General features: G+C 36.2%; 2 protein-coding genes across 2 annotated transcripts; one reads left to right on the forward strand and one right to left on the reverse strand.

Moving 5' to 3' along the window:
• Positions 1-2,056: 2,056 nt before the first annotated feature.
• Positions 2,057-6,701, forward strand: LOC110772575 (VIN3-like protein 2). The gene is made up of 4 exons (XM_021977016.2): positions 2,057-2,192; positions 3,390-4,056; positions 5,083-5,402; positions 5,689-6,701. The coding sequence occupies exons 1-4, from the start codon at positions 2,144-2,146 to the stop codon at positions 6,540-6,542; spliced, it is 1,890 nt and encodes a 629-aa protein (XP_021832708.1). The 5' UTR covers positions 2,057-2,143; the 3' UTR covers positions 6,543-6,701.
• A 730-nt stretch (positions 6,702-7,431) lies between these two features.
• Positions 7,432-10,122, reverse strand: SIC (hydroxyproline-rich glycoprotein family protein). Its single transcript, XM_021977031.2, has 3 exons — positions 9,910-10,122; positions 9,402-9,722; positions 7,432-8,880 (listed from the first exon to the last, which is right to left on the reverse strand). The coding sequence occupies exons 2-3, from the start codon at positions 9,715-9,717 to the stop codon at positions 8,006-8,008; spliced, it is 1,191 nt and encodes a 396-aa protein (XP_021832723.1). The 5' UTR covers positions 9,718-9,722; positions 9,910-10,122; the 3' UTR covers positions 7,432-8,005.
• Positions 10,123-13,123: the final 3,001 nt, after the last annotated feature.

Below are 13,123 nucleotides of genomic sequence, written 5' to 3' on the forward strand. Positions count from 1 at the left end.
TTGATAAGAATTTTGATAGACTAATTGTATAATTGTAAAACTCTTATTGATATTTTTTTAAATTGATATTGTTATATTGTTATATTTTCTTTTTTTTCCTTCTTTCTTTTTTCTTTCTATTTAAGTGGGTTGACGTGCAAAGGCAGAAAACATAAGTGTGTAGCTCGATAGAAAACATAGGTTTTAATTATGAATGATATTAATATTATTTAAATTTCAAGGGTATTTAGTTGTTTTGTTTTTCAAACCTTTAGCCTTTTAAAATTGTCCCTCTTTTGAAAAATTCATGGAAATTATCAAGAGGAAATTCTCTACAAAAACATTAGGAAAATTTAATATTTTAAGCTTTAAAATTGTTGTTTTTTTAATTTTTTAAAATTAATGTAGTTCCATGTTTCCTCTTCTTTTTTTTTTCTTCTTTTTTAATGTGAAATAAATAAATATTTTATTTTTTAAAAATAATTGGATTGAAAATGATTCATTTGTCCTAAAAATACATCAACAGTTTAGCCTAAAAAAACTTCGACATTGTTTACACTGTGACCCTATGACCCGAGAATCTTGGATCCGCCACTGCTTGGGGTCGTCGTTCTGCTTGCCATGGGGTCTACTCAGACCTCCACAAGCTGTCCATAGCCATTTTTCCAGCCAGTTCGTGGGGTCAAGCGACCCCTTTTGTCCCTTAATCCGTCCGCCCCTGGGTGTTATATATGCAAGATAAATATAGACTTAGGTCATCTCCAATCCATAAGGGTTTCAAATTAGACCTCAAATGTCACTATTCACCAATACGATAGGTGTTTAGTTGTTTCTGCTCCAACCCTACAAGCTCATAATTTACTAGCCAATTTTATTTATTATTAACAATTATTTTAACCTCCGTTTGTTTGGTCTTTTTTTGCTTTAATTTTATTTTGCGGTTACTTTTTAAATTTACAAACAAATCAATCAAATTTCAAATTATGACATCAACATTTTATTTCGTAAACATAACATTTCTGTGCAGATTTTTGAACAATTAGAATTTTTTTTATTTTTGGTGTGAATCCGAGCTAGATTTATTAATGTTAAAATTTTGATGTTTAATTGGATTTAAATTTTAGTCGTGGGTTTTGTTTTGTTTTGTTACCATTGGATTTGATTTTATTATTGAATTTCGGCCATTAAATCGAGATAGCCTATACTTATTTGGAAAACAAAATTAAAATTTGAACGGTTAATATCCAACGGTTTGAAATTCCTGACTATTAAGCAAAAAATGACGTAATATGTAATTGATCAACAAACACGCCATTGATGGACCTTGCGTAACGACACTAAATGACAAACGGTGCGCCACTTTCTCACTCCATCATGTGGGTTATTGAGTTGTTTTTCTTGTGATTTGGCTTCTCTTTTTATCAACTTCCTCCTAATTTTGCCTAACCTTAATCACAACCATATTCATTTAACATCTAGGGTCAAAATCAGATTTTATTTGTTTTTGTTTTTTTGAATTTCTTGACACTAAAACGACACCATAACGAACTGATTTTTCCTTTACTTCATTCTTTTCTCTCTAGTGCTTGTTGCTCTTTGTGTTGATCTCTCTCCATTGTTTTTCCATTTGCTATTAAAAAAACTTTATTGAAATTAGGTTAAGTTACAGGGGCAGAAAATATAATTTGGCCTTTTTCTTTTTTATATTATATATTTTGCCCTTGTTCAATTTCATACAAACAAGGCTTCTGCCTTCCTTTCAAAAAAAAAAAAAAACAAGGCTTGTGCAACGATGAAAGCAAAAAGAGTTACACCCAAACACTCATCCACGAATTTATTAATTTGATTGTTTTTTTTTTTTAAAGTAAAAACTGAAACCGCATACTTCGAAAAGCATCAAAGTAATATGGCATGACGCAGACAGGCGCGTGGGTTATCACGCAAAAGAAACATAAAAACATTTAAAATAAATAATAAATAAAAACCAATTGGCTAATTGCTCTCTCGCCTCATTTATACCAAATCTCTTATTTATGGCAATTTTATTATTTTTTATTTCTTTACTCGGATGCCACTTTTCCTCTGACCCTCTCTCTCTCTCTCTCTCTCTCTCCAAACAAGGCCCTGTATAAAAATAGAGTCTTTGCCTCCTCTTTGGAAAACAATGAACAACCCAGAAGCGAGGGCTTCAGACATGCAGTCTCTGTTCTCAGGTCAGTCACCATTCTTCTTTTTCATTCTCTCTTTTTTTTCCTAATAAAAATTTTGTGGGTTTACTCTTTTGCAATGGATTTTGGTGTTTTGTTTACTTTATGATTATTGTTCTTGACAATGTATGTCACCACAAAAGTATTTTGCATCTGAGTTTGCCGTTTTTTTGTATTTTGATTTTTCCCCTTATTTCAGAACATCTTTATTGCTGTTATTCCCAATGTACGTTGTCCAGGGTCTAATTTTTTGCATAATTATGCATTTGCCAAAATGCAAGAAGTATTTTGTGGATGATTAAAAGGCTTTTTCTTTTTCTGGGGGTTTTGGTTTTTTATTTATTTATTTTTTATAACCACACTTGGCTGTTGGTCCCTCCTAGAAAGCATATTGGGAGACACTGTTTAGATTGACTGATGACAACGACCAGCATTGCCTATTGGAACCGTTAACTTAACCCTTCAGGAGACAAGAGTGGTTTACAGAACTTTGATTTCTCTTTTTTAAGTGCCTGTTTTTTTTAAAGCATTGCCTATAGGGAGAATAATAACTCATTGGTGGTATGGTAAATCTGTTTTATAAGTTCCTTTTTTTTTTTGTTGAAATTTTTATAAAATAAAAAGCTTAATGGTGTGTGTGTTTAAAAGGTTTTGGTAATAAAAATGGCAGTGCGTTATATATGAGATATTAGGCATTAGATCACGTAAAGAACAGTTGTGTTTTGAGAGTTACTTATTTGCTATGAAGAAACAATGTGTTTCCTTGGTGTTTGTAGTTCAAACCTCTCCCTTCCCTTTGCTTTCCTTTGTACCAAAAGGAATCAGTCCTTATGGAGACAACATGGTGACAAAGTCTACCAAAATTCAAGGGCCCATTTCAGGTTCAAGCCTGTTGGTGTCCCTTAAAAAATAGAAAATTAACTAGCAAAAGAGAGAAACAACAAACCGAAGAGATGTTTTAATGAGTTATTCTGCCGTAGGTTTAGTTGTGACCATACTCTCATGGTACTTCGTCAGGGCATAAATGTTCTTTTTTGGTCTCATTCTAACTACTTTATATGATTACCCAGGATAAACTATGAATATGAATTGTAAAGTGTCCTTTATAAGTATCTGCTAGTTTCCTGCGATTATGTTCAACTTCATAGCTTATAAGGCATCTGAAGTTCAGTTTTGATATTTGGTTTTGTTTTGTTTCCTCAGGTTTTGTACTTGACCCTGAAAAGTGTAGCAGGCTAAGCTTGGGAGAGAAGAGAGAACTAGTTCATGAGATTGCCCAATGGTCAAAAGATGCCCCAGGAATCCTTAGTTCGTTTACCCGTAGGGAGCTTCTTGAAATTATCTGTGCCGAAATGGGTAAGGAGAGGAAGTACAGAGGATATACAAAACCCAAAATGATAGCACAGCTTTTAAAGGTAGTATCTGAGAAATCTAAGAGTAATACTAAAAGCTCTCCTGCATTTTCTCCGGCCAAAAATCAAACGGGAAAGAAAAGGAAAAGGGATGTAGAAGCTTCCTTTCAACCACTCACTGGCCCAGGTCATGTTTCTCCTGTGACTAGTCAAGAAGGACACCCTAAATTCCAAGTCTGTCAGAATGTAGCTTGCAGAGCTGCCTTAGGGTCAGAGGAGTCTTTTTGCAAGAGATGTTCTTGCTGTATCTGTCATCTTTTCGATGATAACAAGGACCCTAGTCTATGGTTGACCTGTGGCTCTGATACTGCTGATGAGAATGGTCCATGTGAAATTTCATGCCATCTGGAGTGTGCTTTAAAGCATGAAAAAGCTGGCATTATGAAGAATGGTTGTTGCCCAGAGTTGGATGGAAGCTTCTATTGCATTGCTTGTGGAAAGGTTAATGATTTAATGAGGTAACTAATATTTTATAAACACCTGTGAATATTTAAATCTCAATTACTTACTCTTCAACTGCATAGCCAATGTATGGTATGGTACTAGTTGTGTACAACCTGGTCAGTTCAGACCCAACCTAGAAAAAACCAATTGCCTATTCATGAATTATATAGACATCTGCAGGTGTTGCGTTTTTGTGTCTTTGCACGCATGCAAACACCCAAGTATGTGTACTGTGAAAGCTACATATTTTGCTTCTATGATTATAAGTAGCAGTTATTGCACAGTAGCAAAGTCTCTAGAACTTACTAAGACATCTCTTAAGCATACTATCTACTTACATACACGTGCACTGACGCTAGATAAACAAACCAGGATTACTAGGTGTCAAGCTCGACCATATAAACATGTATGAAGATGTCTAAAATGCATACCCATCAGAGCATCTGATTAGTGAATCTCCCTTTCAAAGAAGTTTAGATCTTACTAGCCATCAAAACATGTATGAAGATGTCTAAACTGCATACCCATCATAGCGTCTGAGAGTGAATCTCCCTTAAGGTTGTGTTTCTTTTGCAGAAATTCAAGGAAAAGAAAGTAAACTGGGGAAAATTATATTTCTGGCGTGTGTGACCTTAATTTAATATAGGAAATGGCACCACAAATGTTAACTTGAAAAATATTTTCTAAGATGTTAGGTTATGATAATGTTTAGAAAACAGCGTTTTTATTAAGTCACCTATATATGTTTTGATTGGTAATATTTCTTTCTTTTTACAAACTCTTCCAAGAAAATTTGTATCAATCCCCAAAAACTGAAAACTAAAAGAATTAGAACATTTTACTAAGAATGCATTCCTAGGAAAAATTTATGTCCTGGAAATATTTTCTATTGATACTAATGTGGCCTTTGATTGGTTGAGAATCAACTATCAGAATGAATGATGTACAACCAGTTGCAATCTCAAACTGACTAACCGACCTTGAGTTGCTGTTAGCACCAAATAATAATGTTGGCTAATTGGATGATTGATTTTGTGCAGAACCTGGAGAAAACAATTAATGATTGCAAAGGAGGCTAGAAGAGTGGATGTACTTTGTCTACGAATTTCTCTATCTTACAAAATTCTTTCAGGAACGGAGAAATACCAAAAACTACAGAACACTTTAGAAACTGCTATTAAAAAGCTGAAGAATGAAGTAGGCCCACTGGAACAGGTCTGCGCAAAGATGGCTCGTGGAATTGTTAACAGACTCTCTTGTGGTGCTGATGTTCAGAAGTTGTGCAATTCTGCAGTGGAATATTTTGATTCAATGTTTTCTGATCCTTGCCCTGTCCATGTGGAAAAGGAAGAGCGAGCAAGTAAGTTGTTTTTTCTTGTTTTCAATGATTTGAAATCCCCATTCGCATATGAAGCATCTAGATGGAACACAGCACTAGACATTTCATTTTATATGGGTTACGTGTGAGTCTCTGACTACAGTAGGAAATGCAAACTGGTGGCTGGTATCATCACCCTAGTTAGTTAGTTGGTTAATTGGAAGGAGAATAAATAAAGTCCTGTTTGGTGATGTCAAACAAACTGAATTTTTTTTCTTCATATATATTATTTGGTCACTGATGTTGCTTAATAATTCTGTTGTATCAGCTTGCCACATCCAGTTTGAAGACTCAACCCCTACTTCTGTTGTCATCGTGCTAGAATATGAGAATCATCTTTTTAACAACTTCTTGGGTTGCAGGCTGTGGCATCGTAAGTCTGATGTGAAGGATTATCCAGACCAACCCTCTTTCATTGTTTTAAGGCCAGAGAGGAAATTTACTCTCACCAATCTCCATCCCTCAGCTGAATATTTCTGCAAGGTTTCTTTGTTTAGCAACGCAGGAGTATTGGGTGTTTGGGAAGCTAAATGGGTCACACCTGCATTGTATGATAGCTCTGTTATGTTAGAGAATCAGAGAAGGGAAGATAATATAGCAGTTGTTCAAAACCATTCCCAAGAAGAATCAACCAATTCTAGTGACATCAAATTAGCTTCTGGAGACCATACTGCGAAGCTTCAATCGTCGAATGGCATCAACAAGAACCAGAGCAAAAGGCTCTACTCACTGCCTTCTCTAACAGAAACTGCTTCTTTGATCAAAGCAGTTTCTCCATTGACACCTTGTAAATCCAACGGAATGCGTAAAGTACCAGGTTTCAGGTGTACAAAGCGAGCAGAGGAAAGTGATTACGACTACTCTGTGAGAGCAATCAAATGGCTAGAGCATGGGGGCAACATAGATGAAGATTTTAGAGTAAAATTTCTTACTTGGTTCAGTCTGAAAGCTAATATGCAAGAACGAAGAGTGGTCAGAGTATTTGTGGACACGTTCACTGATGATCCATCAAGCTTGGCTGGGCAGCTCATCCATAGCTTTGGGGATAAGATTTGCTGTCAGCAAAAGAATGACCAATTTTTCAGCATTGGTCTTACACAAGGTTGTGCCATCAAATTTTGAAGGGACTCGTTTTTATGTGAAAATTTTTAGTAGATAGGACATGGTTTAGAAAGGTAGGTCTTTTTTTTTCCTGGTTGAAACAAATGTAGGTTTTGTTAGGGAGACAGGGAAACAGTCATCTTCTTGATCAAAGAAAAGGGTTAAGCTCTTTGATTTTAATTTCTCGTTTAGTAAAGTTAGGATTAGAGATTAAATTGCATATGATCATCCAAATTTTCTTTCTTTTTTTTTTCTTCTAAATTGAAAGGTAAAAATGATATGGTGGTTTTATGTTTACCTTTCTTCATCAGAGGTTTGATAAGGGGTGCTGTTATTAACACTACAAAAGATAAATAATCATGCAATCCTCTTGGTTCACACTCATTTATTGAAATGGTGAAATGGTATGAAAGGAGTGTAAGATGACTTTTGTAGAGTGATTAAGGGTTCCCCTTATAATGACCACAATTACAATTATCCGCACAAAACAGCCAAGAGTTTTTAATTTCAAACCATGCAAGCATATTACTAACAATAATATTAGACTCGCCAAATTATTCTTCAACTTCACTCACCAAATGATTGTGTTTGTGAGTCCATATTTGATTAAATGTAGATTGAGACATCATTCGGTGAACAAAATATGATGAATAAATTTGACTTGTAGCAGAGCTCAATTGCTATAATCCTAGAGGAACATTGATTTTATGAAAAATTGTATATTTTCCTTGAAAAGCAATACAAAAAGGATGAATTGCATAATCTATGCAGTTAAAACTTGCAGATTTCACTAGGTTCACAAAAAGAAACATGAAGCACACATCTTCGCAGTTCTCGGACTGCAAGCTGCAAAAGACAGACTTCTTAGTGCTAAAAATCAGTTTCAAAATCAACTTTTGGGGACAGTAAGTTGCAGAAGGGCGATTAGGTTTTTCCAATATCATTCTTGAAAGGAATGGCATTGTTCGCACGCAAAATTGTAGCACAAGGAGATCTTTCTCCGGTGAACATGAACAAAGAAAACTGAGAAAATAATTCAACTGCAAATGGAACTTCTCTAATTGCATCCTTAACTTGAAAAACACTGATACCATGATTCCGTCTTAAACAAATTCCAGAAACCAGCAGCCAGTTGACATCTCTCTTTTTGTTTTTGAAAATTACTGCATGCCAACACATCAAACTCTCAGTGCTTTTAGAAATCCATCGATCCAGTTGGTGCCTACTTAGCACCACTATGGTTTTCCATCTTTCTCTAAAGGGCATTAGTATTTTGAACTTCTTCCAGGAAATCAGGAGCAATTGTTGCTTGGTGCACCATTGATGGCTTCATTGAATGAAGCGACCAAGTGCTCTGTCAAGCTTGGCTGTAGAGTGCAGTTGTTTGAACATTCTGTACCACTTGCTTCTATGTTCTGGTTTGCATTTTTTTGACCGGTACATTAATATAGTGAGAGGCTCTTCCTGGAACCCAGAAGCAATGGTTATGTAGCTGGTGTGTCCTTGACAGCATCATTGAATGAGGCGGCCAAGTACTCTGCCAAGCTTGGCTGTGAAGTGGACTTGTTTGAGCCTTCTGAAATGCTAGCATCTTTTGTGCTACTAGATTTTTCAATTGGGGGTTTTGAAGAGCCAGGGCTGTAGAAACGTTTCATGGGAGTATCTACCCCTTTCCAGATAACAGGTTTCAAAAACTTCCATGGGTCTTCAACCATGGATACATTGTAAAACCGCTCTGGCCCCAATTGTTTTTCCATTGCAGAAGGACCATGAGAGCCCAGCCCTCTTCCACCTCTCCGTCCCAATCCAGGACTCGTGCTCCAGTGCCCTCCACCTCTTCCTGAACTTGAACCAGGACTAGTATTGCCTCCATGTACTGAATGAGGGCTTGGACTATTGCTACGCCAGTGCCCCTTGCCTTGCCCACTATTGGAACCAGGGCTTCCTAGTGGTCTATATCCCGGGCTTGCAGGTGGTCTAAATCCAGGGCTTCCTGGTGGTCCAAATCCAGAGCTTCCTTGTGGTCCAAATCCAGGGCTTCCTAGTGGTCTATATCCTGGGTTTGCGGGTGGTCTAAATCCAGGGCTTCCTGGTGGTCTAAACCCAGGGCTAGGAAACCTGCATTCTCTTGAAGGATCAGATGGAAAACTATAATTGGCAGCACCTTCAGCTCCATTCCAGACTTCAGGTGGATTTCCATGATGCGTAGGGAATGGTCTCGCTATTCCTATGGGGTTTCTTTGAGGACCAAAGTTTTGACAGAAACCTTGTTGTACTTGATACATTCTCTGATCTGGTGAATAATTGCTCTGAAACTGATGGGATGGAGGAGCAGTCATTTCAGGGTTCCTTGGTCCTCCTAAATTAAATTAAGAAAACCAAAATCAAGAGGAAAGAAAAAGACAAAAACTAAAAGGCAGATAACTAAGATGAACTTCAAGTGTTCAATATTTTGGTTGGACGAAAGCAATCCGAGCATGCATCAAATATTTCAAGACTACACTTCTATTTTGGATATGTATATGACACTTGCAGTGAAATGAAATTAAAACAAAAATGGCCAAATCTTTTCCAGCACACACCAACGAAGAAAATAATTGGATAATGACACAAGGAACCATAACGTTACCCATAGTTTCCAAGTTCATACCATAAGCTGGCAAAAGTTATTGAAGAAGAAAATTTGGGGCTTAGAAACAATTTCATTTTCACTTTTTAAACCAATATCTTATTCACTAAATCAATAATAGAAGGAGTTTTCCATACACCACCACATGATTAGAGTTTATGAATTTTGAAAATAAAATCAAATGGGCCAACCATGCATGATTATAGGAAATCCAGCTCAAAGAAAAACATTTTGATGAAATTACACACTACCTGAAAGAGGCGACGAAAACCTTGCCATAGGAGAACCACCCGTATTTGAACGTCCGAAATTACTTGGCGCAATCTGGTTGCCAACTTTAACCCTTTTAGTGTCGGAAGAGAAGGCTGCCATAGGGTCTGTGTAAAAGTCAAACCTAGAAGGAGCACAAGGTTCCTCGTGCACTGGTATAGCTGCACTATCTTCAGCCAACGGATTGGAAAGGTAACCAGGGACAGCTGAAGTTGTAACACTATGAGAAGCTTCGGCTTCTTCAGCTTCTGTGCGCATTGCTCTTAGTCGTTCCTTTCTTTTCTCAGATTCGTCCATTTAACCTGAACATAACCCATTTATTCATCAATCTAGACACTTTTTTTTCTTGTCAAAATAACATCAATTGAAGCTAAACCTTAAGTCATAAAATCTTCAAGGCAAAAGACTTGTCAACCTCAAACTACTTAAGAAAATCCCTAAATTCTCATGAGATAACAAGTACAAAAAACCAGTGTTTTAAAGGCATGCCTTCGCGCGCGTCGGCGAGCGCGTCGGAGCGAGGCGGCAGGAAATCTCCAGAGGCGGTCGGCTGTTTCACGAGTTGCACGTTTAGCGCGGGGAAGGCGTAAGGAGGTGTTGCAAGGCGTGGCCAGGCAGAGCGAGGCGTGCCAGATCTGGACACTTCTGAACCTGAAGAAATATTGCGAGTATGCAAATTGGCTGCGACTCTGCGAGGAAGACGACTCGCGTGTTTTCTTTTTAGGTTTATTGTTATGAAACGACGTCGTTTCGATTGCAGTGTTTAAAAAAAATTCTAAATGAAACGACGTCGTTTCACTTGGAGTGGTTTGATAAAAAAAACGCAAGTTTCTGTTTTTTTTTTCTTACCTTTATTATAATAAACTTAAGGCAAGAAGAATTAATATCTTTATTGCCTTTTCTAAATTCAGCCGGCTGTAGCTTTATTCTACTTATCTTTTTTTTTTTTTCTAAATTAATATATTAATAGATAGACTTAATATATAAAACAAATGGTAGAGAATGGTGAAACATTCAAAATACCAGAAAATGTCCTTAGTTAATTCAAACATTAAGAATTGAAATTATTAATTAAATGAGGATAATATGGTAAATTCACATTTTTATATTAAAAAAATTAAAATTAAAAACAAAATCAAATAATAACTACCCATGTTATCTTTTCTTAATACTAAAATAATAATAATAATAATAATAACAAACCAATTGGTGCATGCGTGAGCATGTGCCAAGAAGCCAGTATATATATATTGTATAGTACAACCCTAATTTCTACCCTTACAAAATAATCTCCATCAATTTCAAAAATTCTCTTAATCTTTCGACCCATTTTATTTTTCTCTCTAATTCTTCGCAACTGTAATTTGAGGTTCTGTATAATTTTTTTTCAATTTTTTTTTCAATATATTAGTTATCTTATTCGTTTATGTGATATAGTAGAAATTTGACGTACATGCATCATACTTGTATATTAGAAATATTAATGGTGTTGTTTTATAACTATGAATCGAAAAGATCCTGCGTGGAAAAAAACACTTGAGGTGCCCATTTTGTGATCAAAGTTGCAGTGGAGAAATTTCTAGACTTAAGCATCATTTGGGTCAAACTCATCATGGTATGCAACCATGTAAGAAAGTTCATGAGCATGTGAAAAAAGAGTGTGCCGCAACTTTGAAAACTTTTCAGCTTGAAAAAAGAAAGAAAAATAAAATGCTTAAAGAGATTGGGGATGGTCCCCGAGGAGGGGCTCATAGTATGGAAACTTCATTAGATAAAGAATATAGGAATCTCCGGTACTAAAAATGTTGCAATTGATGAGGCTTTTAGAGCACAACCTAAATCAAAAGGACCAATGGATAGATTTGTTACCTTAGAAGCTCGGCAAAGTACATTAAATTCAGCATACAAACAAGAAGAAATAGAGGAAGTTTGTCGAAAGATTGGTCGTTTTTTCTTCTCTAAAGCACTCCCATTTAATATTGCAAATGATCCATTTTGGCTACCTATGGTGGAAGGGATTGCCGCATATGGTGTATGATTTAAGCCTCCATCAATGCATGAGCTGATGACTTGGATCCTTAAGGAAGAAGTTGGATGCATCACGTAGGGAAATATTGTTAGACGGCGACACTGAAGCTAGACTCGCCTACATGAAAGCGAAAGCGTCAGTGGATCTTGATTTTTTTTGTAAGTTCAGTGTAGATGAGGAGAATAGGCTTGCTAACTTGTTTTGGAGAGACTCTACTTCACTTTTGGATTATGTTGCCTCTAGAGACGTCATCATATTCGACAACACATACAAAACCAATATGTATGACAAGCCTCTAGTGTTGTTTGTTGGTTCAAACAACCACTGGGAGAGTGTTTGTTGTGCCCTATTGCTTGATGAGACCTTTGGAACATAAAAGTAATTATTGGAGACATTCATATCCTCCATGAAAGGCAATAAGTCTACATCAATACTGACAGATGGGGATGAGGCGATAAACATAAAGCAATTGAGTACGTGTTGCCTATGTGCAATCATATGTTCTGCTCATGGCACGTGGCAAGGAATGCACATAATAACTTAAAGGATAAAAAATTGGTACAATCATTTCATGTATATCTTTGAGAACCAATTACAGTCAATGAGTTTGAAAAGAAATGAGAGTTTTTGAAGGACAAAGTTATTACACAAAAACAAAAGGGTGGCTGCAAATGATGTATGCAAAATGAGATGCGTGGGCGAAATCACACCTTAGACCCAAGTTTTTCGGTAGTATGTGTACTACTCAATGTGTGGAGTGTATAAACAAGTTTGTGAAATATTACTTGAGAAAAGGCTTTAAGTTGTTTGAATGTATACCACTGAAAACAGTCAAAGAAAGTGCTTACAACAACACCTAAAAGTCTTGAGCAATATGCTTCCCAAATTTACACACATAGGTGCTTTTTATTGGTATGTAACGAGATCAATGTTTCGTTAGCACTCATTCATGAAAAAATAATCTATAATTTCGGCAAAATAATTGGAGTTGTGTGTACCTTGGCGGGAAAGATGATCAAATAGAGTGGAACTGTTAGAAATATGAGCGAAGGCATCCTATGTTGCCATTTGTTTTATGTGATAAAATGAGAGCATGTTATGGAAATTATCTTGTCACTCATAATGAAGTGATGGACAAAAACTGCCCGAATGGACATTGGATATGCATTTATGTCAAAAAGTGGAAGCACGGAGGTTGTACAAACAGCGAGATACGAAAGTTTTAGTTGTATATTGCCAAGAAAGTATGTTTGTATACATCAAAGAGCACATATGGGTATAGTATTAATAAATTAATGTTCAAAAAGCTTACGCCTCAGTACTTTAAGGCTTACATCTCGCATAACGCGACTAAAACGTCTCGCATCAATGCCTCGCCTTTCAAAGCATTGCAAAAAACATAAACCCTAGAGTAATATTTAAAGAGAATTTAACAATTCGCATAAAATTGAGAACCCCAAAACCTTCATCATTAGAATTGTAGATGTCCCAATTGCTGTTCTTCAAAATTTGCAACTTAATTCACTCACTCTATTAGCTTTCTACACCTAATTCAAGTAATCACTAAAGCCCAACTTTTTGGTTTGTGATCGAAATCATCACAAGATAGCACAAAGTAGAAGTTAAGCATTGTGAATCAAAATAGTAAAATTAAATGTAGAAGCAAGAAATATT

The sequence above is a fragment of the Prunus avium genome, chromosome 1 (assembly GCF_965620075.1).
Source record: "Prunus avium chromosome 1, drPruAviu1.hap1.1, whole genome shotgun sequence".
Classification (NCBI taxonomy): domain Eukaryota; kingdom Viridiplantae; phylum Streptophyta; class Magnoliopsida; order Rosales; family Rosaceae; genus Prunus; species Prunus avium.